This window comes from Rhineura floridana, chromosome 15 (assembly GCF_030035675.1).
Source record: "Rhineura floridana isolate rRhiFlo1 chromosome 15, rRhiFlo1.hap2, whole genome shotgun sequence".
NCBI classification, from domain to species: Eukaryota; Metazoa; Chordata; class Lepidosauria; order Squamata; family Rhineuridae; genus Rhineura; species Rhineura floridana.
In genome coordinates, this window is record NC_084494.1 from 20,269,331 (window position 1) to 20,296,918 (window position 27,588).

The 27,588-nt window shown below is 43.8% G+C and overlaps 1 protein-coding gene across 5 annotated transcripts in view; it reads left to right on the forward strand.

The window, feature by feature from the left end:
* Nucleotides 1-27,588, forward strand: part of PTPRU (protein tyrosine phosphatase receptor type U) — a 580,511-nt gene that overhangs the window by 15,535 nt on the left and 537,388 nt on the right. For 4 of the 5 annotated variants that reach the window (XR_009759096.1, XM_061596132.1, XM_061596131.1 and 1 more), the window contains exon 2: nt 12,678-12,785. The exons of the other annotated variant lie outside the window; for it this stretch is intronic. Coding sequence is in view for 3 of the 4 variants with exons in the window: in XM_061596132.1 (XP_061452116.1) it covers nt 12,678-12,785 (108 nt within the window). In the remaining variant the exon portion in view is untranslated. The remainder of the gene's footprint in view (nt 1-12,677; nt 12,786-27,588) is intronic. 5 annotated transcript variants of the gene reach the window in all.

The following is a 27,588-nucleotide window of genomic DNA, read 5'->3' on the forward strand; positions in this document are numbered from 1 at the left end:
CCCCCCTCTCTCGCGCGCGAATTTGTCTAATCTTCTTTTAAAGCCATCCAAGCTGGTGGCCATTACTGCATCTTGTGGGAGCAAATTCCATAGTTTAACCATGCGCTGAGTAAAGAAGTACTTCCTTTTGTCTGTCCTGAATCTTCCAACATTCAGCTTCTTTGAATGTCCACGAGTTCTAGTATTATGAGAGAGGGAGAAGAACTTTTCTCTATCCACTTTCTCAATGCCATGCATAATTTTATACACTTTTATCATGTCTCCTCTGACCCGCCTTTTCTCTAAACTAAAAAGCCCCAAATGCTGCAACCTTTCCTCGTAAGGGAGTCGCTCCATCCCCTTGATCATTCTGGTTGCCCTCTTCTGAACCTTTTCCAACTCTATAATATCCTTTTTGAGATGAGGCGACCAGAACTGTACACAGTATTCCAAATGCGGCCGCACCATAGATTTATACAATGGCATTATGATATCGGCTGTTTTATTTTCAATACCTTTCCTAATGATCGCTAGCATGAAATTTGCCTTTTTCACAGCTGCCGCACACGGGGTCGACATTTTCATCGTGCTGTCCACTACAACCCCGAGGTCTCTCTCTTGGTCGGTCACCGCCAGTTCAGACCCCATGAGCGTATATGTGAAATTAAGATGTTTTGCTCCAATATGCATAATTTTACACTTGTTTATATTGAATTGCATTTGCCATTTTTCTGCCCATTCACTCAGTTTGGAGAGGTCTTTTTGGAGCTCTTCGCAATCCCTTTTTGTTTTAACAACCCTGAACAATTTAGTGTCATCAGCAAACTTGGCCACTTCACTGCTCACTTCTAATTCTAGGTCATTAATGAACAAGTTGAAAAGTACAGGTCCCAATACCGATCCTTGAGGGACTCCACTTTCTACAGCCCTCCATTGGGAGAACTGTCCGTTGATTCCTACTCTCTGCTTTCTGCTTCTTAACCAATTCCTTATCCACAAGAGGACCTCTCCTCTTATTCCATGACTGCTAAGCTTCCTCAGAAGCCTTTGGTGAGGTACCTTGTCAAACGCTTTTTGAAAGTCTAAGTACACTATGTCCACTGGATCACCTCTATCTATATGCTTGTTGACACTCTCAAAGAATTCTAATAGGTTACTGAGACAGGACTTTCCCTTGCAGAAGCCATGCTGGCTCTGCTTCAGCAAGGCTTGTTCTTCTATGTGCTTAGTTAATCTAGCTTTAATAATACTTTCTACCAGTTTTCCAGGGACAGAAGTTAAGCTAACTGGCCTGTAATTTCCGGGATCCCCTCTGGATCCCTTTTTGAAGATTGGCGTTACATTTGCCACTTTCCAGTCCTCAGGCACGGAGGAGGACCCGAGGGACAAGTTACATATTTTAGTTAGCAGATCAGCAATTTCACCTTTGAGTTCTTTGAGAACTCTCGGGTGGATGCCATCCGGGCCCGGTGATTTCTCAGTTTTTATATTGTCCATTAAGCTTAGAACTTCCTCTCTCGTTACCACTATTTGTCTCAGTTCCTCAGAATCCCTTCCTGCAAATGTTAGTTCAGGTTCAGGGATCTGCCCTATATCTTCCACTGTGAAGACAGATGCAAAGAATTCATTTAGCTTCTCTGCAATCTCCTTATCGTTCTTTAGTACACCTTTGACTCCCTTATCATCCAAGGGTCCAATCGTCTCCCTAGATGGTCTCCTGCTTTGAATGTATTTATAGAATTTTTTGTTGTTGGTTTTTATGTTCTTAGCAATGTGCTCCTCAAATTCTTTTTTAGCATCCCTTATTGTCTTCTTGCATTTCTTTTGCCAGAGTTTGTGTTCTTTTTATTTTCTTCATTCGGACAAGACTTCCATTTTTTGAAGGAAGACTTTTTGCCTCTAAGAGCTTCCTTGACTTTGCTCGTTAACCATGCTGGCATCTTCTTGGCCCTGGCGGTACCTTTTCTGATCTGTGGTATGCACTCCAGTTGAGCTTCTAATATAGTGTTTTTCAACAACTTCCAAGCATTTTCGAGTGATGTGACCCTCTGGACTTTGTTTTTCAGCTTTCTTTTTACCAATCCCCTCATTTTTGTGAAGTTTCCTCTTTTGAAGTCAAATGTGACCGTGTTGGATTTTCTTGGCAATTGGCCAGTTACATGTATGTTTAATTTAATAGCACTATGGTCACTGCTCCCAATCGGTTCAACAACACTTACATCTCGCACCAGGTCCCGGTCCCCACTGAGGATTAAGTCCAGGGTTGCCGTCCCTCTGGTCGGTTCCATGACCAACTGGTCTAGGGAATAGTCATTTAGAATATCTAGAAACTTTGCTTCTTTGTCATGACTGGAACACATATACAGCCAGTCTATGTCCGGGTAGTTGAAGTCACCCATTACTACCACATTTCCTAGTTTGGATGCTTCCTCAATTTCATATCTCATCTCAAGGTCTCCCTGAGCATTTTGATCAGGGGGACGATAGATCGTTCCCAGTATTAAGTCCCTCCTGGGGCATGGTATCACCACCCACAACGATTCTGTGGAGGAGTCTGCCTCTTTTGGGGTTTCGAGCTTGCTGGATTCAATGCCTTCTTTCACGTATAGAGCGACTCCGCCACCAATACGTCCTTCCCTGTCCTTCCGATATAGTTTATATCCAGGGATAACCGTATCCCACTGGTTTTCTCCATTCCACCAGGTCTCCGTTATGCTCACTATATCAATGCTCTCCTCTAAGACCAAGCACTCCAGTTCTCTCATCTTGGTTCGGAGGCTCCTAGCATTAGCGTACAGGCACTTGTAAGCAGTGTCTCTCTTCAAGTGTCTTTGGCACTTGTGGTTAGGCCTGTGGTAATTTTGCTCTTCTGAATTTATATCCTGTGCCCCTGCTCTCACAATGCCTACTTCTAGGCCTACCCCTTTTAAAATTTCATCATTTCTTTGGTTTTTATCCCAGGGGGGAGGTTTATTCTGAACCGGACCTTTCTCAGCTCCTGTCGGGTTTCCCCCCTCAGTCAGTTTAAAAGCTGCTCTGCCACCTTTTTAATTTTAAGTGCCAGCAGTCTGGTTCCATTCTGTTTCAAGTGGAGCCCGCCCCTTTTGTACAGGCCCGGCTTGTCCCAAAATGTTCCCCAGTGCCTAACAAATCCAAACCCTTCCACCCGACACCATCGTCTCATCCACGCATTGAGACTGCGAAGCTGGGCCTGTGTGGCTGGTCCTGCGCGTGGAACCGGTAGCATTTCAGAGAAAGCCACCTTGGAGGTCCTGGCTTTCAGCATCCTACCTAGCAACCTAAATTTTGCTTCCAGGACCTCATGGCTGCATTTCCCCATGTCGTTGGTGCCAACGTGCACCACGACCACTGACTCCTTCCCAGCACTGTCTACCAAACTATCTAAACGACGGGCGATATCCGCAACCTTCGCACCAGGCAGGCAAAAACACCTTGCGGTCTACATGCCCATCACACACCCCACTGTCTATGTTCCTAATGATCAAATCACCCACTACAAGGATCCCTCCACCCCCTGGAGATATATCCTCGGCACGAGAGGATAGCTGCTCATCCCCCAAGGAATGGGTCCCTTCTAAGGGGTCGTTTCCGTCTTCCTCAGCTGGATGCTCTCCTTCCCCGAGACCATCGTTCTCCATGATAGCAGGAGAGCTATCATCGTTGGAGTGGGACACAGCTATAACGTCCCTGAAGGCCTCCTCCACACACCTCTCTGCCTCTCTCAGCTTTTCCAGGTCCGCCACCTTGGCCTCAAGGAAATGAAGTCGTTCCCGGAGAGCCAGGAGCTCATTGCACCGAGAGCACACCCACGACTTCTGTCCAACAGGCAGATAGTCGTACATGCTGCAGGCGGTGCAAAACACTGGAAAGCCCCCACACCCCTGCTGGCTTCTTACCTGCATAGTTTTGTTTAAGGTTTATTACGTCAATGGGTTGGAGACTGCGGTTTAGTTGAGGTCAGGGAACAGACGGGCAGAGTGGGGGACCCTGGCCTCCTCGCCCTGCTGCCGAACTTGCTCTCCTGCTTAACTCGCCTTGACGCTTCGTCAGCTGGGGCTCCCTCTAGATCATGGAGCAGGCTCCCTCGCTAGGGTGCTCTGACTTTATATGTGTGGCTGGTTCCTCCCAGCTACTGCTGCCAGCCAATGATGTGTTACTTGAGGCTGATGGCTATCAGCTGAGGCTTAACTCTTTAGTATTCTCTCAGGCTTCCTTCCTGAGCGAGGGGCGGGGCTGTTTAAGCTTTTGGCTGCGCCTTCCAGGCAAGTCTTTTGTGTTTGTTGTTTTCCCACCTAGAACAGCCTGACCTTTCTTTAACCTAGGGAAACAGAGCTTGTGGTTGTGTTCCAGGAAGGCTGAAGCTGCCCTTTTTAGCAAGGACTGAGCTGACTCTCTCCCTGTATGTATCGGTGGAGTTTCCTTTTCCCCCTTCTCTCTGACTGGAATTTAGCCTTGTTTACAGTGTCCCCTGAAGCTTTCCTGCTAGGGTGGTGTTGAAAACTAGCTTTCTATGGGCTTCCTTCTCCTAGGATCTGTCTCCTAAGATATAGGTTCTTTCAGGATTTGGCTCCTAGCTCAGGGTGACCTTGGGCTGCCCTTATTAGTTATTGCTCTGAGCTGTTTTACTTCAATTAAATAATGGAATAAATGGGAGCTACTTACCCTCTTTTCGCTCTGCTGCTTAACTCGCCTTGACGCTTCGTCAGCTGGGGCTCCCTCTAGCTCGTGGAGCAGCTCAATCTCCTCCAGGTGTGGCCAATGAAAATGCTTTGCTGTAGGCACCTAGTGTGCTCACAGCCTAAAGTCTAATCCAATTTAAAGGGTCTGCCATTGCACCTTGTGTCCACCTTTCACTTTTCTTTTTGCCTGTTTTGTCAAGTGTCATCCAACATTAGATGAAACTAGATGACTTTGGCAGTGGGGATCTGGTATTGCGGGGGTGGAATCTATGATACTCACTTTCTCCATGCAATGCATAATTTTTTTTAAAAAAAACCCACTCTGTCATGTTTCCTGCACTGACCTCTTCCCTGCTCCCCACATGGAAAATGCTTTACAGTGCAATCCAAACCCAAGATCCGCTGGGATGAGTGAGTAGATAGAACTTGGGCTGTCCTGGATAAGCTATGTTTTATCCAGGGATACACTTGCATAACTTCCTCAACCTGCTGGAGCCAGTGCTGTGCTGACTCAGCTGGGGCTTAGCCAGAGGAATTTATGCTCGCTTAAGTCCCCTAAAAGGGGTGTTTTGAGGGTATGGCATAGCAAAGAGAGATTTACACCTATTCCAAACCTTTTTTAGCTCAGCCACATGATTTGGCACCACAGCAGAACTTATGCTGGCAAAAGGGTGTTGTTAAACCCTATTTTAAATGTTTTTTAACTCCCCCTTTAAAAAAAAATGTTTTTAACTTTTTTTTAAAAAAGTTTTTAAAGATGTTTTGTTTTAATATATTTTAAAGTCTGTTTTTATGATGTTTTAAAGTGTTTTTAGTGCTGTTGTTTGCCACCCTGGGCTCCTACTGAGGAAGGGCGGGATATAAATCAAATAAACAACAACAACAACAATAAAGGCATATTTTCCCTCTGCCAAACTTGGGCCAGCTCAGTTGGCAGTACATAAGAAGAGCCTGCTGGACCAGGCCGATGGCCCATCTAGTCCAGTGACCAACCAGATGCCCATAGGAAGCCCACAAGCAGGACCTAAGTGCAACAGCACTCTCTTCTCTGCAGTTGCCAGCAGCTAGTATTTGGAAGCAAACTACCCTGCTCCTGAACAAGTTGGAAATAGGGGCAACTCTCACTGACTTAACCCAAGCTGGCATAAGTTCCACCGCCTTCCTATACATCAGATTGCTCTATCTGCCTTTATTTTGGAGGGAAGATGCTCCAAATCCTTGATTATTTTGGCTGTCTTGACTTTTTCTGCACCATTTCCAGCTCTACAATTGGCAAGCGAGGGGCTCGCTGCATGCCTACCTTTGCTATCAGATGAGCAATCAAAAGGGAAAGTGTCTATGCCACTTACATAAGAGCATCTTTGAGTTCATGGAACATTTGACAATATTTGGCCAACATCTAATAATAGGCAGTCAACTGACAATGTCTCACTGGTCAATTGACTGGTGTCTCAGCACTATTTAAAATCCCCCTTCAGCCATGTACTTGCTGAGTGCCTTTCCAAACGATTTTTTTCCCCATGCAGTGACTGCGTCATGCTTAATCAGCTGCTGCATGCAATCTGGATAACTTTCTCCCAATTAATAATACCCACTGGGAAAATAATCACATTTTCACAAAACATGAAATAGGCATGGGTGGATCTGTCAATTGTTTCTTTCAGTTCTCATTTTTCCAGTCCCGAGTTCAGTTCTTCACATTTCCACATCAGTTTGTGATTTATTTAAAGTCCTCATGAAAATTCATCAGCATCTAGTGCAGATTTCTCCTAATATACACATTTTTATATGCCGCTTTGCTTAATATACGCATGAGCCCTGCTGAATTAGTCCAAAAGCCCATCTAGTCCAGCATCCTGTTCTCAAAGGAGCCAACCAGATGCCTATGGGAAGCCTGCAAGGAGGACCTCAATGCAAGAGCACTCTCCCCTCCTGTGGTTTCCAGAAACTGGAATTCGGAAGCATACTGCTTCTGACCAAGGAGGCGTTTTTGCAAAAAACCAATTTTCCCGAATATACACATTTTTGCATGCTATTTTCATCAATTTATGCATTTTTATGCACACTTTACCCTAGTATATGTATTTGTGTACACCTTACTTGACTGGAGAACTCCCTTGCAAAATTTGGAGAAGTACAAATTTTGAAGGATGGCTGTATATATGTATGATTTTGGAGGATTGGTTCACTGAATTAGGTAGGTTCATCTATAACTGTGAACATAATTGAATTTCTTCTTCTCTCAAATGGCATTATGGAATACATTTGTCAGCCAATTCCTGTGTTCAGCTCCATCCTCCCCCAAGATCGTGAAACTATTAGAACTGCAAATGCAATGTGAAATGTGGGTGTTTGCATGTTATGATGGTAACATACCATTAGGATGGTAACATCAAGCATCTGCAAACACCCATGCCTGAATAGGGAGACCATTGCCACTCTCAGTAGGAACTGGGTCCTCTCTTCCTCCTCACTGTTGTTCTGCCTGTTCATCTGCTTTCTTAGATGTCAGTCACTGCTATGACTTCATTGATTGGCTAAAGGCACTGATAAATGGGAACAGGTTAGTTTCCCAGAAAACCAATGGGCAGAATAGTACCTACACATTTTGCTTTGTATCTCTGATTCCATGAGGGGTAGAGACTTGCTTTTAAAAAAATAATAATTAAAAAAGGAAGTTGGAAATCTGGGAATTATGGCTTATCTGGGAGAGACAGCTTCTCCCCTCATAGATGCCCATAGCAACCTCTGCACTCTTTGACATCTCCGGTGGTATGGATCAGGCCCAGCGGGATAAGAAAGTGAATGGGCAACAGTGGCGAGGAGAAGACAGTGAGCATACTCAGGAGGGGGGCCGACTGAGAGCATTTCTTGAGGCCCCCCCAAAAATCTATGTGACAGGTTCTAGACAATAGATAGTATCACTGATGACTGGTGAACAGGTACAGTTGGAGAGTGTGAAGTAGCATAGGGATCGCCAATCTTTTTGGGCCACTCGACAAATGTGGAGTTCTGAGACAGTGCCGTGGAAACCAGTGACAATGTGGCCACAATAACACAAGATGGCTCCCACATCTGAAAGAGCAGAAGAGACAAGATCACAACATGGGGTGGTCATGCCCTCCTCAGTCCTCCTCCCAATGGGGGAAAAGGCACCAACATCAGCCATCTGTAGGCCACCACACTCTGTTCAGAACTGATGGGAAGATGAGCGTCCAATTCTGGCATCCAGTGAAATGTGGACAAATTTTAGGAGGCGTGTTCAACTTTGGAGAGGCTGAGCCAGGCTGAAACAGGAAATGAACCGGAAAAGCAAACCGTCTCTGACCTGTTGTGGTTTTTGAGAACATATTTACTGAGACCTTCCATGGGTGCCATAGGAGGTACTGGGGGGTATGTTGATGCCTGTGGGGACTGCATTGGCAACTCCTGGAGCAGCAGTAGGACAAGCCTCAAATGGAATAACGACCACAGATTGGTTTCCAAAAAATCCCTTAGATTCTTTAATTAAAACAGGCATTCCTGTTCAGTCTGTATATTGATATGCTCAGTGACAGCAACAGCCAGTAACAGAGTTTGGCACCAGCGTGTATACCTATTTTTTTTTCCCTATTACACATTGTTAAATATGCCCTTCATTCAACCCAGTCTATCGATTTCAAAGCAACGAGAGTTAATAAAGTAGATGGCAGAAGGTAAAGGGAGGGGAGGGTTATGTAGTCACAGTCAGCTATAATGAACTGCTTTCATTCACCCAGTTAGGCAACTGCCTTGTTAGTTTAGAAATGTTTAAAGTTTTCTTCTCTCTCCCCTGTCCCTTAAAAAAAACAGTCCCGTCAGCACACAATGAGCAAGAATCAGGACAATCAAGTACAATCTTGCTGTGTTTGAGGTTTCTTTGGCTTCTTATTAATTACCTTCCCTGCTTGAAATGAGAAGTCTGCTTCCTACACCAACTTTATGTTTTACATATGATCAGGAACCCTGTCCCCAAATCTGAAGATCTGTACAAAATGCATCGCTTATCAACAGAACTGTAGCAGCAAATGCATAAGTACAGGATCCCTTCACAGCCACCTCACCTTTTTTTTGCTGCTAGGCTGAGAATGAGATCCTTGTTACTGGCTTCTCCCACAACAACAAACATCCCTAGGAGCCAATCAGCATGAAAGGGGAGAGTGTTAGCTACTGCAAAGAGTCTTCTCAGTGGTTGACTCACCTCCTTTCACTTTGATTGGCTCCAATCAGCAGGAAAGGACAAGGAAGGATGTTAGAAGACTCTTCTTAGTGGCTACCACACTTGCTTTTCATGCTGATTCCTCCTGGGACCCTATTCCCAAACAAGTAAGACCCCCTGAGACCCTGGACGACGACACTCCTGCTTATCAACAAAACATGCATGGAGAAATTATGAGGCAAAGGTCTTTAGCTCCATCCATACTATACATTTACAGCAAATTTAATGCCCATGGTTTCCCCCAAAGAGTCTTGGGAACTATAGTTTACCCCTCACAAAGCTACATTTTCCAGCACCCTTAAAAATTACAGTTTCCAGGCCCAGAGGGATGAACCTTTAAATGTGTGGAGTGGATGAGACTTCTAACTCCTCCCCTTTGCTCAGAGGCATTCTGGGGAATGGAAAAGAAGTGGGGGGGCAGCTGGGGGGGGCAGCCTGCACTTCTGCTTTCAGCCAGATCAGCCACTGCCAAGGGTAAAATAGGGGAAGGACTTGGGACTGGCAGGGGCAATGGAGACTGGTGGCTCCAATGTCATAGGGCAGTGAATCTGTTTTGGGTTTTAGTCTGAACTTTCAAGGACCAAGTTTGGACTAAAACCTGGAGTGGACTCACTGCCCCACTGACATTGGGGTCACCAGTCTCCACTGAACAGGGTGGGTACTGAGATGGGTGTTGTCTGGGGGCCTTGGGGATCCCAGATCTTGGGACAGAGAGTGCTTCTGGGTATTAAGGCCAATTGAAGAGGATGAGGTTGAGGATGGTCAAAAGGAAGTAGTTACTTACACAGCACATACTTAATTTATGGAAGTTGCTACGGGCAGATGTGATGATGGGCACCTACTTAAGATGTCTTTAAAGCTGGATTAGATAATATGGGGGTAGAGTGTAAGGCTACAATTCATGATGATGATATGCTGTCTCCAGGATCAGAGGCAGAGTGCCTTTGAATACTAGTTGCTGGGGAACAGCTATGGGAGAGTGCTGTTGCGCTCAGGTCCTGTTTGCGGGCTTCCCATAGGCATAGTTGGCCACCGTGGCAAGAAGGATGCTGAACTAGACAAACATTTGGTCTGATCCAGCAGGAGTCTTTTTATGTTCTCCAGGATCAGAGCAACAACCTTTAGGAGCCAGCTGCGGATGCATTCCAAGATGGAATTTGGAGTTCAAAGTGGAGTCTACGTCAATGGGCTTAGTCAGACACAGCCGAGGCAGTCACCAATGGCCTCCACGTCAGCTACGTTACCCTTTTCTCATCCCAGCATTTGTGATTATTGTTGACATTTCTGCATTGCTCTTGAAGTTAGTCAAGAAGGGACTGAGGAGTTGTTTCCAGCATGGCCCTAAGGTGGCCATTAGGGATGGAAGGGTCTGTCCAGTTTGGTTCTGTAATTTTCTCATTTTTCCAGTTCTCCACATTTCTGCAGCAACTTGCCATTAAAAAAAAATCCTCATGAAAATTCTTCAACATTTTGGTATGAATTTTTCCTAATAAACACATTTTTATTATTTATTTATTATTTGATTTATATCCCGCCCTTCCTCCCAGCAGGAGCCCAAGGCAGCAAACAAAAGCACTAAAAACACTTTAAAACATCATAAAAACAGACTTTAAAATACATTAAAACAAAACAACTTTAAAAACATTTTTAAAAGCTTTGAAGGCTTTTTTTAAAAAAGGTTAAAAAACGTATTATTAAAAAAAGGCTTAAAAACGTATTAAAAAGCAATTCCAACACAGAAGCAGACTGGGATAAGATCTCAACTTAAAAGGCTTGTTGAAAGAGGAAGGTCTTCAATAGGCGCCGAAAAGATAACAGAGATTTATGCAGTTTTGACTAATACATTCATTTTTGCAAGCAATTTCTCCTAATATATTGCATTTTATAATGTTCACTAATATTTTATGCACACTTTCCTCTAATATATGCATTTCTGTAAACATTATTTGGTTGGAGAACTGCATTGCAAAATTTGGATAACTGCCAACTTCAAAGTGCAAATTTGTTAGATACGGTTTTAAATGCAAACTGAATTGAATTTGTCCCTCAAATTCATGTGCCCTACTTTACAGAGGACCATATGGAAAGGACTGTCCTCCAAGTCTGTCTGAAAGATAAAAAACCCGTGTCCTTTTTTGTCCCTTTTTGTGGCATTGCGTAAGAGGCCATTCTACAAGGTCAGTCAAGCCACCTTCTCCTGTTCTAGGGGAGTCTTTGTCAATCCTGTGCCCTCCAGATGTTTTAAACTACAACTCCCACTAGCCGCAGCCAGCTGTGAGAGTTGTAGTCCCAAACATCTGGAGGGCACAAGGATGGCGAAGGCTGCTCTAGGGGATCTATCGAGTTCTTATCTTGGCCCCTCCTGGCAACCCTCTTCTTCCTGCCCAAAATTCCAGGAGTCTTTAGAAGGGGTTGTGACATTCCTGTGTCTCTGAGATTACCACCTCCTGTTTCCCAAACACCTGGATCAGGAAATCCCCAGGAAGTCCACCTCAGCCTGGGTTAGTCCACCTCAGCCTGGGTTAGATATGTTCTCTAAACCACAGGCTTCAGCCCCATCACCTTTTCCTCAAAAGGTGACCACTGGTGTTATCTGTCTGTAAAAATGGTATAGGTATAGGTATAGAATAGGTCCTTAGTTGGGGAGCACGTGTGGGATTTTGAATCAAACAAATAAACTTTATTATATACAAAATGTTAAATGTGATAACAGAATAAGGTATTGTTCCTACTCTACCTACCTCACAAATCCCAATGAAATCATCTCCCCAAACCCCAGCCTTTCTAACTAGATGTTTTCTTCTGGACCCATAATCCTATCTAACTCTAACTGTCAAACTCCAACAGTTTTTCTCTTAAAAAATCCCCCAGGAATTCTCACAAATCCCCTGTCAGCCACACATAATCTGCACCTACTAACATTCTATTAACACTTTCCTACCAGAATACCATTTCAATATAGTTTTAAAGATATAAGTAATTCTGATTTTATTTATTTATTTATTGCACTTGTATACCACCCCATAGCCGAAGCTCTATGGGCGGTTTACAGCACTCTAAAACATTAAAACAAATATACAATTTAAAACACATATTTTAAAAACAATTTAAAACACAATTTAAAAATTTAAAACAATATAAAAACAATTTAAAACACATGCTAACATGCCTGGGAGAAGAGGTATGGTTTTGTTACAAGGGCTTCTTTCCTGTGTTGGCAACTAACGTTAATCCCAGTAAGCAAAACAAACATGAAAAATCACATGGGGCAGAAGGTAAGGCTTAGTGAGAGGGTGGACTATGAAGAGTTATTTCTCTAGTTACTGATCTCGCAGAGAAGGAGAGAGAAAAGCAAACCTGCCCCTAAAACAAGATCCATTGAGGTCGCTTCATACTGCTGATCTCAAGATTTATCTAATGCAGAGGTCATCAACATGGTGCCCACCAGTACCTCCTGTGATGCCCGAAAAAGGTTTCAGTAAATATCCCCTCAAAAACCCACAATGCATTAGAGACTTCGTTCTTCCTGCTGAGTTTGTGTTTCCACTGGTTCGGCTTCTCCTTCATTGAACACGGCCCCTTAAACATGCCCCCATTTCACTGGATGCCAGGATTTGGCACCCATCCTCCTATCTGTTCTGAACAGAGGAGAGGTCCAAAGAGCAGTAACTGGGTGCAGCAGTGGCTGATGCAGGTGCCATTCCCACACTTGAGGGGAGCATACCCACACCATTTTGCAATCTCTCTTTCTGCCCTTTTAGGTGTTGCAGCCATTTGTGTCCTGTCACACCCCCATGACAGCCATTTTGTGACTGGTGCCCATAACGCTTTCTCCAAAATTCCAAATGTGCCCACTGGCTCAAAAAAAGGTTGGTGACTCTTGATCTAATGGGTTGGGATTGTTGAATGGTGGGAGGTTCAGGTGAAACAGAAAGAACGTGCTTCTTCACACAGCACACAGTGAAACTATGGAGTTTGCTACCACAAGAGGAAGAGATGGCCACCCCACTTGGATGGCTTTAAAAGATGATTAGACAGATTTTGGGAGGATAAGGCAACCAATGGCTAGTCAAGATGGAGGTACGTTATCTCCAGGATCAGAGACAGCATGCCTCTGAATACCGGTTGCTGGGGACCATGAGCAGGAGAGGGCTAATCTGCTTATGCCCTGCTTAGAGGTTGCACAGAGGCATCTGGTTGGCCACTGTAGGAAAAGAATGCTGGGCTAGATAGGCCTTTGGTCTTTCCAGCAGGGCTTTTCTTATTTCTTGCTTATGGGACTTTCCCCCCCTTTAGTCTGAAATGTTATTTTTAGAAGTTATTCTACTGGTTTTTATGACTCTTGAGTTTTCCCATGGATAAGTTAAGAGAGCCTACTGCTCCAAGTATCATTTGATTTAGTTAGTGACGTTCCGTAGCTTCCCAAGTAAGAAAAAGAAAACAGTTCATTTTTTAAATGAAGCCGGGAATGATTAAGACAGTGGCAAGTGTCTTAATAGGAGATGGTTGTGAGCTGGTAGACTTGGGCAAATCTGCCGAGTTTGGTTTCTTTGTTGCTTATTCTTCTAATTTTTGATACTCCACAGTTTTCATTAAAATTCAGCTGCATTTTAATGCAAATGTCTCCTAATATACACATGTTTGTGTGGAATTTTGCCTGTTTTCTGTGATGTCATTTAGACTGTTTTAATTATGTTTTTAAAACTGTTATAACCTGCCCAGGGACCTTTGGGTGAAGGGCAGGAAATAAATAAATAAATAAAATGCCCATTCTTGCATTTGCTCCTAAAATAATACACTCTTGTATGTTATTTTCATAAGTGTATGCATAGTTGTCAGGGCTGGTTCTAAAGGGCGGCCAGGTGGGGCACTGGCCCCTCAGTGGCCCCTCCGCTCCCCTTCTGCGATCCGTGGCAATCCATGGCGATCCACAGCCCCCCCATGCCCCCTACTTACCTGTCTCTTGCCTTTTAGTATTGCCTTTAATGAAGATGGCGGCCGCAGTTTCCCTAAAGTACTGAAGCCCCTGCCGCCATCTTCATTGATGGCAGAGATGTGTGCACATAGCACGCATGCGTGCCATCAACAAAGATGGCAGCGGAGGCTTCATCCCCTTAGGGAAACCGCGGCCGCCATCTTGGTTAATGGCAATAGTAAAAGACAGGAGACAGACAGGTGGGGGTGTGGGGAGGCCATGCGCGTGTGAATGTGAACGCTCACACATGCTGGGGCCCAGGGCAAGCTGATGCCCAAGGGCCCCGGCATGCCTGGAGCCGGCCCTGATAGTTGTGCACACTTTACCCCAGTAGATGAACTTTTGCACACAGTACTTGTCTGGAGAACTGCATTGCAAAAGTTGGAGAAGTGTGAATTTCAATGGATGGCTGTATTTTAGTTCTTGTATTGTTTTTGAAAGTGCGGATTAAGTACGTTTGTCTTTAACTGCAAACTGAATTGAATTTATAGAATAGTAGAGATGGAAGGGGCCTATAAGGCCATTGAGTCCAAGTCCATGTTCGGTGCAGGAATCCAGTTTAAAGCATACTCAACAGACGGCCGTCCAGCTGCCTCTTGAATGCCTCCAGCGTTGGAGAACCCACCCACCTCCCTAGGTAATTGCTTCCGCTCTAACAGTTAGGATGTTTTTCCTGATGTACAGCCAAAATCTGCCTTCCTTTAACTTGAGCCCATTAGTCTATGTCCTGCACTCTGGGATGATCGAGGAGATATCCTGGCTCTCCTCTGTGTGACAACCTTTCAAGTACTTGAAGAGTGCTATCATATCTCTCAGTCTTCTCTTCGCAAGACTAAACATGCCCAGTTCTTTCAGTCTCTCCTCAAAGGGCTTTGTTTCCAGTCCCCTGGTCATCTTTGTTGCCCTCCTCTGAACCCATTCCAGGTCGTCTGCATCCTTCTTAAAGTGTGGTGTCCAGAACTTGAGGCAGTAATCAAGATGAGGCCTTACCAGAGCTGAATAGAGGGGAACGACTATTTACTAACTAGTAAATAGAGGAGAACTTCAAGGTTTGCAGAAGTACGAAAGAATCTTTTGAGGAAAAATGCTGCGGTGGTGGGAATGAACCTCAAGACAGTCCAGTGAGGACTAAGCACACTCAGTGACCCCAGAATACTGGCAGTGTTGTGGGGCAGAACTGAAAAATGGATGGGAGGGGAATAAATGGAATTGCATGGAAAAGAGCACGGCTGGGTGATTGGAATACTGAACAGTGGCCTCTGCACCACAACATACTATTGCAGATTCCAGCAGGGCTGGCCAATACATTTTGCTGCCTGAGGTAAAAGACAAGATGGTACTCTTGCCTAGGGTTGCCATATTCCAGTTCCACAAATCTGGGCATGTTAATTTGCATATTATGCAAATTATTTGCATATTATGCAAATATTTGCATATTAATATTTGGATTGTCCAGTTGTTTTGTTTTTGTGCCTAGGAATTACCACCAAGAACTGGGGAAAGATGTGAGAATTCTTTTTTTTTAAGCAACATTTTCAGCCTTAAATGCCTAGACTCTAGTTTCCAACACTATGGAGTATTTATTGATTGATTAAGAGAATTTATATCCTGCCCTTTTGCTGTTAAAAACAGAGCTCAGCACAGCTTACAAATATAATAAAAACAATACAAATACACAATCAATATCAAAACATAATAAAAACACAAAATAGCAACAAACATAAAGTAAGTCAGGGCAGCAGCACGGTTAACCATAACATATACAATATATTTCAGAGATGTGGTGAGTGGAGAAAAACAAGCCAAAATGTTAGGAAAAGGAGTCTTTCACACCACATGCTCAGTTCTAAATACTGTTGCAGCAAGTTTTACAAGTTCCTCCAGTATTCCACTGGTGCAGGCACTCAGACATTCAAAGTATCTGTATGTTTCTTAGGTTTTATAAAAGCAGAGCTTTGCTTAACTCAAAATTTCTTCTCCTTTTGATCAACCACATCTACACAGGTTCCACCTTCATACTCAAAATGAAACTGGGCCTGGAAGTGCGCAACAACCCCACACATACCTTGCTAATTAGATTACCAATGCCAGGATGTCTGTCTTATCGACTACTCTCCTGCTCCCCGGGCATCATGAAAGACCCAGTCCTGGGCTCAGAAAGAAAATAAATATCTGGTCCTCTTCAAAGTATTGATAAGCCTCTTGTTTTAATTGAAATAATAATTATAAATTCTTGTTCTTATCACTAATGGGAGTTAATTATCTTGCATATGCTGCTGTTGCTTCTATGGCTGTAACGGAGTGAGGTTAAAGATAAGTGAAGTGCAAATAGGAAAAAAAAACACAGAAGGCAGTAACACTTTCCTAAATGTAATACCATACCAACCACAACAAGATTCCTATGAGTAAGGCAAAAAACTAAGCATCTCACAACCAGTCAGGATTCCTAACCAAAAACCAAAAATATGATAAATGAAGAAATATGTATATAAGCATGACTATCAAATATATTTATTATTTACACAAACTGTAAAGATATTTATAGTGCAATCCTAAATTTATTTATTCAGAAGCAAGTCCCAGCGTATTCTGTGGGGCTTACTCAAACAGGGACAGAGCTGCAACCTCAAGTGATAAGCAACTTCATTCACACAACCCAAAATTCCGAATCATGCCACTTTACGCTGTTTTGCAACTGTTTATACTTGTTTTATGGTCATTGGATTTTAAATGGCTTTATTTCTTGTTGGGAGATGCATTGGTTTCCAACCCTACCTCACAGGGGTGTTGGAAAGACTCCATACACGCACACGCACACATAGCAGATGTATAAATACATACAGCCCATTTAGTTTATTGTCAAACCAGTTGGTCATTGCAGAAAAATCAGTATTAGTTTTTAAAAAATCAGTATTACTTTCCTACAGAATAAAAACTGTAATACCTAAGTAAGCCCTGCGTACTTGCTTTAAAATTGGACTGGAAACAGAAAGAGTTAGAACACAAACATAATTCTTTTTTACATTCACTCCAAAGTCCCATTGATTTTCAGCACATTCATAACATGCCTACTCAAAGTAAGTCCTATTGAATTAAATGGGATTTACTTTGGGCATATGGGATTAGCATTGCTTTTACAAAAAGCAAGTATTGGGAAGGTTTTCAAAACACTGCCCAAGCTCTGACTCCTGCACACAAGAGGAAAAAAAACTGAAATGTATATACTTACCCAATTTATTAGATTTTCAGATAAACGGGGGTATGTGTGAAACCACCATTTTGTTTTCTAGACACTGCCTGAGGTCAATGAAACTGAAACACAATCCCTGATTGGCTGCAATGCTGAACGGGCGGGGTTAAAGCTACAAAGTGCTATAGTACAGTACTGTTTAAAGAAAGATTTAACAGTCGAGGGGGGTGGCTGACGTTTTTATGTATATCTCGAGAACCGGACCACCTAGAAACTTAATTTTTTTTTAAATTAAAGCTGAGAATCCGGGCCACGTAAGGGGCTAGCTGGGCGCCGGGTGGCATGCATAGAATCCGGGTAAAACCCGGCTATCCGGGCAATATGGCAACCCTACTCTTGCCATTCTTTGGTTCATGGTCAAGCCGGCAGCTGTGGTTCGTGTCTCAGCAGGGCCAGTGCAATATATTTTGCCACCTGAGGCAGAGCAGCAAATGGCAGCCCACTCTCCCGTCCAATCCTGATCCATAGTTAGCAATGATGGTCAATTTTTGCACCGGAAGCAGAGAATCTTACAAGTGGTTCTCCTCCTCCCCAGCAGTAAAAAAACAGTGATATATTGAACATCACACAGTGTGCTGCCCTTTTATGTTAACCCAGATTCAGCTGCCTGAAGCAATTACTTGACTCTGCCTAATAGTAGGGCCGGCCCTGCCAAAGATGTGTTACTTTGGCCTGCCTCAGCATCTCACTAAATGCACGGTGTGGGTGTAAGCCACATTTCTAATATGTGGCAAAGAAGGCGGCAGATAAAAACTCTCAGGGCTTGGAAGGCAGATCTTTTAAGACCAGCTCTGTGGGTGGAACGTGATGCTTGTAGTTCCAGGGTGAGGAAGCTTTCTTTCAGTCTGAGGGCCACATTCCCTTCTGGACAACCTTCCCAGGGCCACATGCCAGTGGTGGGTGGGGCCAGAGGCCACAGGGGCTGGAGCAACAAATGTATATTTTTACCTTTGTATAGGAAGGCTAGTTTCTACACACACACATGCTCACTCTCTCTATCTTGCATCCAGGCAAGCAGGCATTATCAGAGTTCAAGGACAGATGCTAGCCAGCCAGAAACACTCAAAGGGGATGCAAAGCGGGACCAAGGAAGGGGTGTGGCATAGGGGGAGGAGGTGTGGCATAGGGGAGGGGTGTGTGACCTGTGGAGTGTCCAAGGGCCAGAAAGAAAGGCCTTGAGGACCACATGCGATCCCTGGGCCTGAGGTTCCCCATCGCTGGTGTAGTTCTTTAATTCGTTTGTGGACCTTTCTCTACCATGCAGTTATTAAGGCTGCTATTTTAGGTGGAAGACCAGCAGGGAGAGGGGCTGCTTCACTTCTCCCCATTGCCCCCTTTCTTTGCTGAAAAACCTTACCCTTAGCCGCTTCTATTCCTTCTAGGGAAAGGATACAAGTGAACAGGTTTAGGGAGTTCCTCTCCAAACTCCATGGCTGAGGACAGCTCGAGAGAATTTTGCTGCCTAAGGCAAAGGGCAATATGGTGGCCCCCACCACTCCATGAGCAGAAGTTGACGAGAATGGCAGATTAAACTTACTTATGCGATGGCATCTTCTAGCTAGCAGCAGGCTAGCTTAGGCGTTGTATTACAGGTCTATGGCACACGTAGCTCTGATCTCCAACTATGGGTGTTGAAAGAAATGAGAGTGGAAATTGCTGATGTTTGCTTATTCATCCAGTGTCTGGAACAGAAATCAATCCATCAATAATTTATATAGTGCTTAATTGCCCACTGGCTTCTAAGCCGTTTATAAGTACAAAACCAATTATATATATTCTGAATTTGCCACTTCACTGCTGTGTGGATGTGTATTTTAAAGTTTTGATGGATTTATTATATTGTGTATTATTATTGTGTATGTGTATTTATTATTAATAATAATATTTATTAGATTTTTTTCAGGATAAAACTCAAAGTGACTTTAAAAAAATCTCAAAAACATATACGGAATAAAGATCACAGTACCAAAACAAAAAACAAAAAAAACCCAAAACAGTGTACCAAGCAAAACTCAAAAAACAATACAATGAATAAATAAATCACAACACAATATGCAATACAATTTATATACAGTATAGCATACATTTAGGAGTATGTGTATAGACAGATAGACACATCATTATCATAATGTAACAAGCCCATCAAAACTTTAAAATACACATCCACACAGCAGGGTAGTGGCAAATTCAGAAGTCCAGAGAGCCTTCATGATACTCATAGCAGACGCCATCACAGCCGCACCCCTTTTCCACTTTCCCTCGTTTCCCTTGCTCTTCCTGTCATCTTGCAAGTCCACACTCCACTACAACAGATGTCCTTAGGAGCCAATCAGCATGAATGGGCAGGCTGTGTTAGCTACTGAGAAGAGTCTTCTCAGTGGCTGACTCACTCTGATTAGCTCCAATCAGCATGTGCAATAAAACAAGCCCATTAAAACAAACATTAAGTTGAAATGGGAATCAAACAGGAGGTCAGGGAAATGCTTGTCTAAATAAGTGTGCTTTCAGGAGCCGTTGGAATGCCAATACCGATGGGGCCTTTCGTATTTCAGCAGGGAGAGCATTTGACAACACTGGTATTCTGTTCTAACTGGGGGAACATAATGCTCCCCAAGCCTCTTATCTTTTGTAGATTCTTGAACAACAGCTTCTCCTCCATTAAAACATTCCGATCAGTTTAACCCATCCCTTGCCATGGAAAATTCAGAATTGTGGATGCAGAATTGTGGATGTGAATTGTGGATGCCGGTTGGCAAACCTTTGTTAAGCAGATCACTTGCTAATGGTCAGAAATAATTGGCTGATATTTCCTTCATGGGCATATTGGTGTTTTAAAGGACATTAATCTGCCTTCATGGCTGCAGAATCTTCTCTCCTCTGCTTTTAGAGGGTGACACTTCTCCAGCTGATAGGGATGGGTGGGCAGAAAAACTGTTTAAAGTCACCTGAGTTTGGAAAGATAAAGGAGACAAGAGTTTGCAGGCTGGGAAGTTTTAACTAGGATTTGCAGAAACAAAGGAAGCTACCTTTAAAGATGGGAGAGACATTCAATTTGGTTCACATTTAAAGGCAAATCTGCCTAATGTGTACTTTCCAAAACACTTTGCGAACCAAAACACAGGCTTAATGGGATTGTTAAATGATATGGAATGGTATTATGAAAGAATATTGAATTTATAGGAAATAAAACATGTAACTTGTTTTATCTTAAGGCAGGGCTTTTTTGTGACATTACTCACCGGTACAGAGTACTGGCACCTCTTTTTTGGCTGCCTATGCCAGCCATTTTATGCTGGTTCCCATGGTACTTTTATGAAGATATGAGTACCGGCATCTCATTTTTTAAAGCAAAAAAAGCACTATCTTAAGAGAAGACATTTGAAAATAAAGCAACTTACATAGGATGAAATTTAAAGCAACTTAAAGCAATTTGATATAATTTGCATAAATTAATTAATGGTTTGGTATAAACTAATAAACAATATTGACAAAATGGTCAGAGTAAATAACACATTTTCCTCCAAATTCCCTCCAGCCCATATAGTTATAAAATAGCTCAAAGTTCCCTCGCATATTAGATCAATAATATTCATAGCTACCAATGCAGGACAGTAGGCTTACCCCAGGTGACATTCAGCTGAGCAAAGGACATGAAACAAAGCAGGTAGCAGACAGCAAGCAAGAAAGATCCATACAAACTCCCCACCCCCAGAAGAACGAACTAACTAAATTTTTTCAATAAACCTTTTATATTGAACAGCATCAGGACCAGGGGTCTGGATTTTTCCATTAATTTCATTTCTCATGTGGGGGGACCATGAACTACCACCATCTATCTGGGAAGGGGAAAAAAGAGTAACTGGGGACCCTGTTTCGTCAGTGATTTTCCATGCAGGTGCCTTTGACACACTCCGGCTCTGCCTTGTCAAAAGACGTTATGCTCTCACCTTTGTTTTGGCTTCATGGCTGTTGGCTGAGGCCTTGATCATGATGCCAAGCTCTCCATTAGCTTTGCCTAAAGCAGCAAAAATATGCATAAAGGTCCAAGCAGCTTACGCAGAAGTGACGCAGACATGGCAGAGAGTAATCCGACTTGATCCATCATGGCTGCTGTACCGTGTGCATTAAGCTTGTCATACCTTCTGGGCATGATCTCATTGGATATGTCGGCTTGCAGCAGTGCGATAGCTGAGTGTATACCGGCCCCCACTTTATTAGAAATCATTAGTCCAATAATGTGTGCTGCAGTGCTGGTGAGGCTGAGCATGCAGCATTCAGATTTTTAAAAAAAAAAAATCAAGGGAAAATAGATTTCCCCCCATAAAGGCTAAATGTCTTTGCAAGCATCCCCTACTTTTCCTTGTGCTTAAAGAGTTGCAGGAGCCCCCCCCCCAAATCTGAGAATAATGAAGAATAACCTGCGATCTCTAATTTGTCAGGGGGGAAAGTACCCTTAAAAATGAGGTACAAAATGGTATGGGAATGAGAGAGGGACTTGTGACAGAGTGATGGCACAGGCACTGTCTAATAAGTGCCTGTGACAATCTTGCAGCTGCAATCCAAACGATGCTTGCAAGTGCAATTGTTATTGTGTGTGGGGAAATTGCACTGTCCTAGCAGTTCCACTTTGCTGATTGAGTGTTAGTGAAATGCTGTTTTCCTACAGGAGATAGCTGGATGGAGAAATGTCACGTGGATCGTGCACAATAGTTTGGCAGCTGTAGGGGAGGAGGGGGGGAGAACTGCGTTGTTTTTCACCAAGGCTCTTGCAGGTAGGGATGGGGAAATATGCCACTTTCGGTTTCTCGTTTTTCCAATCTCAAGTTTTCTCATTTCCATATCAGTTTTTTTTGGGGGGGGGAGTTAAAAAGTCCTCATGAAAATTTATCAGCATTTTAGTGTGGATTTCTCCTAATATACACAATGTCATATGCAAATTGGCCTAATGTACACATTTTTGCAAAGCAATTTCTCCTAATACAATGTCCTTTTTGTATATTTTCAGCAATACATGCATTTCTATGCACGCTTTTACCCTAGTATATACATTTTTGTACACATGACTTGGCTGAGAACTGCACTGCAAAATTTCAGAGGAGTGCAAATATTGAAGGACAGCTGTGTTTCAGTTTGCATATTGTTCTGGAAAGTGCCAATTAGGCAAGTTCACCTATAATGGAAACTGAATCAACTTTCTCCAGAATTGGTTGGGTCAAGTTCAAGCTCAAAGCCAAGTCTGCTGCCTTCACAAAATTCAGAGTTGTAAAATTCAGAGAAGTGTGAATGTTGAAGGATAGATGTGTTTCGGTTTCTGTTTGTTCTGGAAAGCGCAAGTGAACTGAATTGAATGTATCCCCCATCCCTGCTTGCATTACATTTCCAACCCCTCTCATCTCAACTGGCATCTTTCATCAGCCCCTCTTTCCCCCTCAGCATCTATCTTGAATTGATGTCTAGGTGGTGCACCCACACCACCAGGGGTGTAGTCGACCAAGATCTTGGGGTGTCTTAGACCTCTTATTTTTTTGGGAGCAGGGCCCTTAGCATCCTGCGAGCCAATCAACATGAAAGGGGAATGTGTTGGCCACTGAGAAGGGTCTTCTAACATGCTTCTTTGTCGTTTCCTGCTGATTGGAGCCAATCAGAGTGAAAAGAGGTGAATCAGCCACTGAGAAGACTCTTTTCAGTAGTTAACACTCTTCCCTTTCATGCTGATTGGCTCCTAGGGACTTCTGTTGTTGTGGGAGAAGGCGTTAACAAGGATCTTATTTTCAACCCAGCAGCAAAAGGGGGGGAAGGAATCCTGCATTTCTGAATTTGCCACTACATGAGTGCATGCTGTATCTCCTTGCCCTGCTCCCATCAGCCAATCCTTCTCCCTGCCTTCCTGTGTTTCTCTGTGCCATTTAGATCACTTTCCACCCCATTTCTCATCAGACAACAGGAGGTGGAAGGAGGACAGGAAGAAGAAAATCATAGGTGGAGGTAGCAGTGGTGGAAAGGGAGGGAGCCACTCTTTGAGAAAGAGATCAAAGACACTCCTGCCTACCAGTGAACTGATCTTGCTTCTCAAAGTGGCTCTCTGCCTATCTGAATCTCTCAGCTGGGCTGGATAAGATGTTGCCTGCAATCCTGGTATGTGAAGCGCCTGTGAAGAAGTGCCGTCTGGTTGCTGATCCCTTCCTCCCTCCCTCATTTTCCATTCCAAGGCGATGGAGATTTCCCTCTTTTGGTCAGCCCTGCTCTTTTCTTTGCCAGCTCCTAGTTATTTCTGCTTTCCTGCATCTGTATCTAATGAACACCAGTCACACGTCTGTGACACAGTGTGTTTGATTTCTTGTGCCAGCTTGTCACACTGTTGAGTTTGCATAGTACACGATTGCTGTGCACATCTCTTTATGGCTTGCCCGCGCCTTTCACCCCTCCTCTGCTTCCCCTCTGTTTTCTTCTCCTTCCAGCGATTCCTTTCTTCAGTGTGTGTAAATAGACTGTGTCCTCTATCTTCTTAACATGACACTGAAAGCCTGGACAAGCATCATTAGGGGGAGGGAGGGAGAGAGAGAGAGAGAGAGAGAGAGAAAATCAACCTTAGCAGTAATGGGCTGTTTTGTTTCTTCCCCTCATCCTTGTCTATGAGGAAGAAAAGCTTAGAAAATGATACTTGCTGAGCTAAACATTCCAACACAACATCCTCCTGTTTGTCTATCACAGTCTCAGGTTCCTTCTATTATTATTATTATTGTTATTAATTAGATTTATTAGTCGTTTCATGCCAGAAGGTCCCCAAGTGACTTACACAATGGTAAAACAAAAACAAATAAGACACACTATAAAACATATATATATATAAAACATATATATATATATATATATATATATAAAACAATAGCAATAGCACCCTCATGCAGCCACTGGAAGGTTTAGCAGCAATTAGAGAATTATGCCCCTCAATTCTTATAGAAGCCTTCCTCAGCCTGGTGAAGGGTCATAGCTCAGTGGAAGAGCATCTGCTTTGCACATATCTCCAGGTAGGGTTGGGAGAGAAATCCTGTCTGGAATCCTGGAGAGCCTCTGCTGGTCAGTGGCTAGATGGACCAATGATTTATTTATTTATTTATTTAGTTTCATTTATAAACCGCCCATAGCCAATGGCTCCCTGGGCGGTGTACATCAAACAATAATACAATAAAACAATAAATCAACAAAATCAGTCAATATAAAATACAAATACACTAGACAATATAAGAAACAACTAAAGCAATAACACATTAAAATACATAAAAATATATTAAACATATTTAAAATGTATTTAAAATGCAGTTAAAATGCAATTAAAATGCCTGGGAGAATAGGAAGGTTTTAGCCTGGCGCCGAAAGGATAACAATGTAGGCGCCAGGCGTACCTCCTCGGGGAGACTGTTCCACAATTCGGGGGCCACCACAGAAAAGGCCCTGGATCTTGTGATTACCCTCCGAGCTTCTCGATGACTCGGTACTCAGAGAAGGGCCTTAGATGTTGAACGAAGTGCACGGGTAGGTTCATAGTGGGAGAGGTGTTCCATCAAGTATTTCAGGCCCACACCGTGTAGGGCTCTGTAGGTCAATACCAGCACCTTGAATTTGGCCCGGAAACAAATTGGTAACCAGTGCAAACGGGCCAGAACAGGTGTAATATGTGAGGACCGACTGGTCCTTGTCAATAATCTGGCTGCTGCGTTTTGCACTAGCTGCAGCTTCCACACCGTCTTCAAGGGCAGCCCCACGTAGAGTGCATTACAGTAGTCCAATCTAGAGGTCACTAGAGCATGAACAACTGAGGCGAGGTCGTCCCCGCCAAGATAGGGGCGTAGTTGGGCTACCAAACGAAGATGGTAGAACGCATTCCGAGCCACCGAGGCTACCTGAGCCTCGAGTGACAAGGAAGGATCGAGAAGAACCCCCAAACTACGAACCTGTTCCTTCAGGGGGAGTATAACCCCATCCAGAACAGGATGAACATCCTCCATCTGTGCAGAAAAGGCACTCACCAACAGTGTCTCAGTCTTATCTGGATTGAGTTTCAGTTTATTAGCTCCCATCCAGTCCATTATCGTGGTTAGGCAACGGTTCAGCACATCAGCAGCCTCACCTGAAGAAGATGAAAAGGAGTAATAGAGCTGCGTGTCATCAGCGTATTGATGGCAACGCACTCCAAAACTCCGGATGACCGCACTCAGAGGCTTCATGTATATGTTGAAAAGCATGGGGGACAGAACCGATCCCTGTGGGACTCCACAATGGAGAGTCCAGGGTATCGAGCAATGCTCCCCAAGCACTACATTCTGGAGGTGATCCGCCAAGTAGGAGCGAAGCCACTGCCAAGCAGTACCCCCAACTCCCAACTCCGCGAGCCTCTCCAGAAGGATACCATGGTCGATGGTATCAAAAGCCGCTGAGAGATCAAGGAGAATCAACAGAGTTACACTCCCCCTGTCCCTCTGACTTGGTATGAGGCAGATTCCTATGGTGCTTTTCAGATGTTCTTGGACTACAATGCCCATGATCCCTGGCCATTGACCATTGGCTGGGACTGATGGGAGTTGGAGTCCAAAACATCTGGAAGGCATCAGCTTGGGGGAAGTCTTCTCTATACGTCGGGAGAAGCACACCGGAGGATTGTCCTCCTGTAAATTGATTTCCCCCATATTTTAGCCCCTCTGTTAGTTAAAGCCAAATGCTTTTGCATAGCCACAGCTCATTTATTTATCATAGTTGTATCCTGTCCTTCTTCTAGGGGCCCAGGGCAGCATACAGCCTCACAACAGTCTTGTGAGGTTGGGTTAAGGAGAGAGAATGATAGCTGAGCCAGGATCACCTGGTGCATTTCATGGCTGAGTGGGGACTGGAACTGAGTCTCCCTCTTGTCCTAGTCCTAGTCCAATGCTCTGACTCGAAAATAGCCAAGCTAATGTGGGGCCTCTTTGCAGAGGCTGCCACCTGCCTCTCTCCCACCTCCCATGTCCGCCCCTTAACAGCCCTGGATCTCTTTGTTGGGCTTAAATGAGACAGAAACAGTTTAGTAGTTTCTCTTAGCAGAGTATTTTAGCAAAGCAGAATGAGAATTAACCAGCCCACCTTCACCTCATACAGACTAGCTGAATAAAAGCAACAGAGACAGTCTTCTTCGAAGAAAAGTATTAAAATGTTTACTCAGGACCTTTCATATGTGCAGGAAACATAAGTAGGTAGTAGATTTAGTCCAGATGATTGGGATCATCTGGCAGAGAAGCCTGTAGAGGCTTCTCTGTCCTGTGGTTTAATGGGGATTATGCATAAAAGAGAACAACAACTCTTAACAAAGAAGAGGAAGAGAAGGGGGAAATAACACCTGGTCAACAGGAAGTTACATCACAGTAAACAAGTGTAGAGGTGTCCCCAAATCTAGCTAGAGGGGATATTTCCCTACTAAAGCATGCAAGCTTGCTTATCCCAACACACTTTGGGTGGGCCTACCCAAGCTGGGGTGATCCAGGGCTCTATTGATCTGGCCCAAGCCTGGATCACCCAAGTTGGACAGATCAGTTCAGGATTCAGGATTCGGCTAGATTTGGTGCATAGCCCTAATGGATACAAAGGCTTCCTGCTACATGCAGTCACCTTCCATGAGTTGGAAGCAGTAACTGGGTGATGCAGCTTGTGTGTGTTGTGTGTAAAAATACAACAACAGTTTATTATTGCTGTTGCACCAGTCTATTGTTCCACTAAAGGGTGACACACAAATATGCTGTTGGACTCCAACTCCCATTGGTTGTGCTGGCCATTGGTTGTGCTGGCTGATGCTGATGGGAGTTGGAGTCCAACATCCTTTAGAGGGTCCCAGGTTCTCCCGCCTTGATCCAGCCCAATATTGCCTATTCCATCCAGGAGGGCCTTGGGCAGAGCTTGTTACCCATTACCTACTACCTGATCCTTTTAACTCAGGGTTGAAAAACTCAAGGCCCTTCAGAGGTTGTTGGACTCCAATTGCCATCAGCCTCAGCCAGCATGACCAATGACCAGGGATGATGATGATGATGATGATGATGATAATAATAATAATAATATTTAATTTGTTTGTTGCCTATCTGGCAATTAGCCACTCTAGGCGACGTACATTAAAATGAGATAAAATACAAAAATTCAAATGCAATCACATAATAACAATAAATAAAATATTGGACAGTCATCGGTACATATAAAAACAGTTATAATAGCAGCATACGACAGATGACAAAATCATGGAGATTTACCCATCCCAAGGACCTCATAGCCTGTTGGAATAGCCACGTCTTCAGGGCCTTGCGGAATACGTCTAGGGAAGGGGCATGTTGGAGATCACATGGGAGGGAGTTCCAGAGAGTGGGGGCCACCACAGAAAAGGCTCTCTCCCTAGTACCCACCAACCTAACTGTTTTGGTTGGCGGGATTG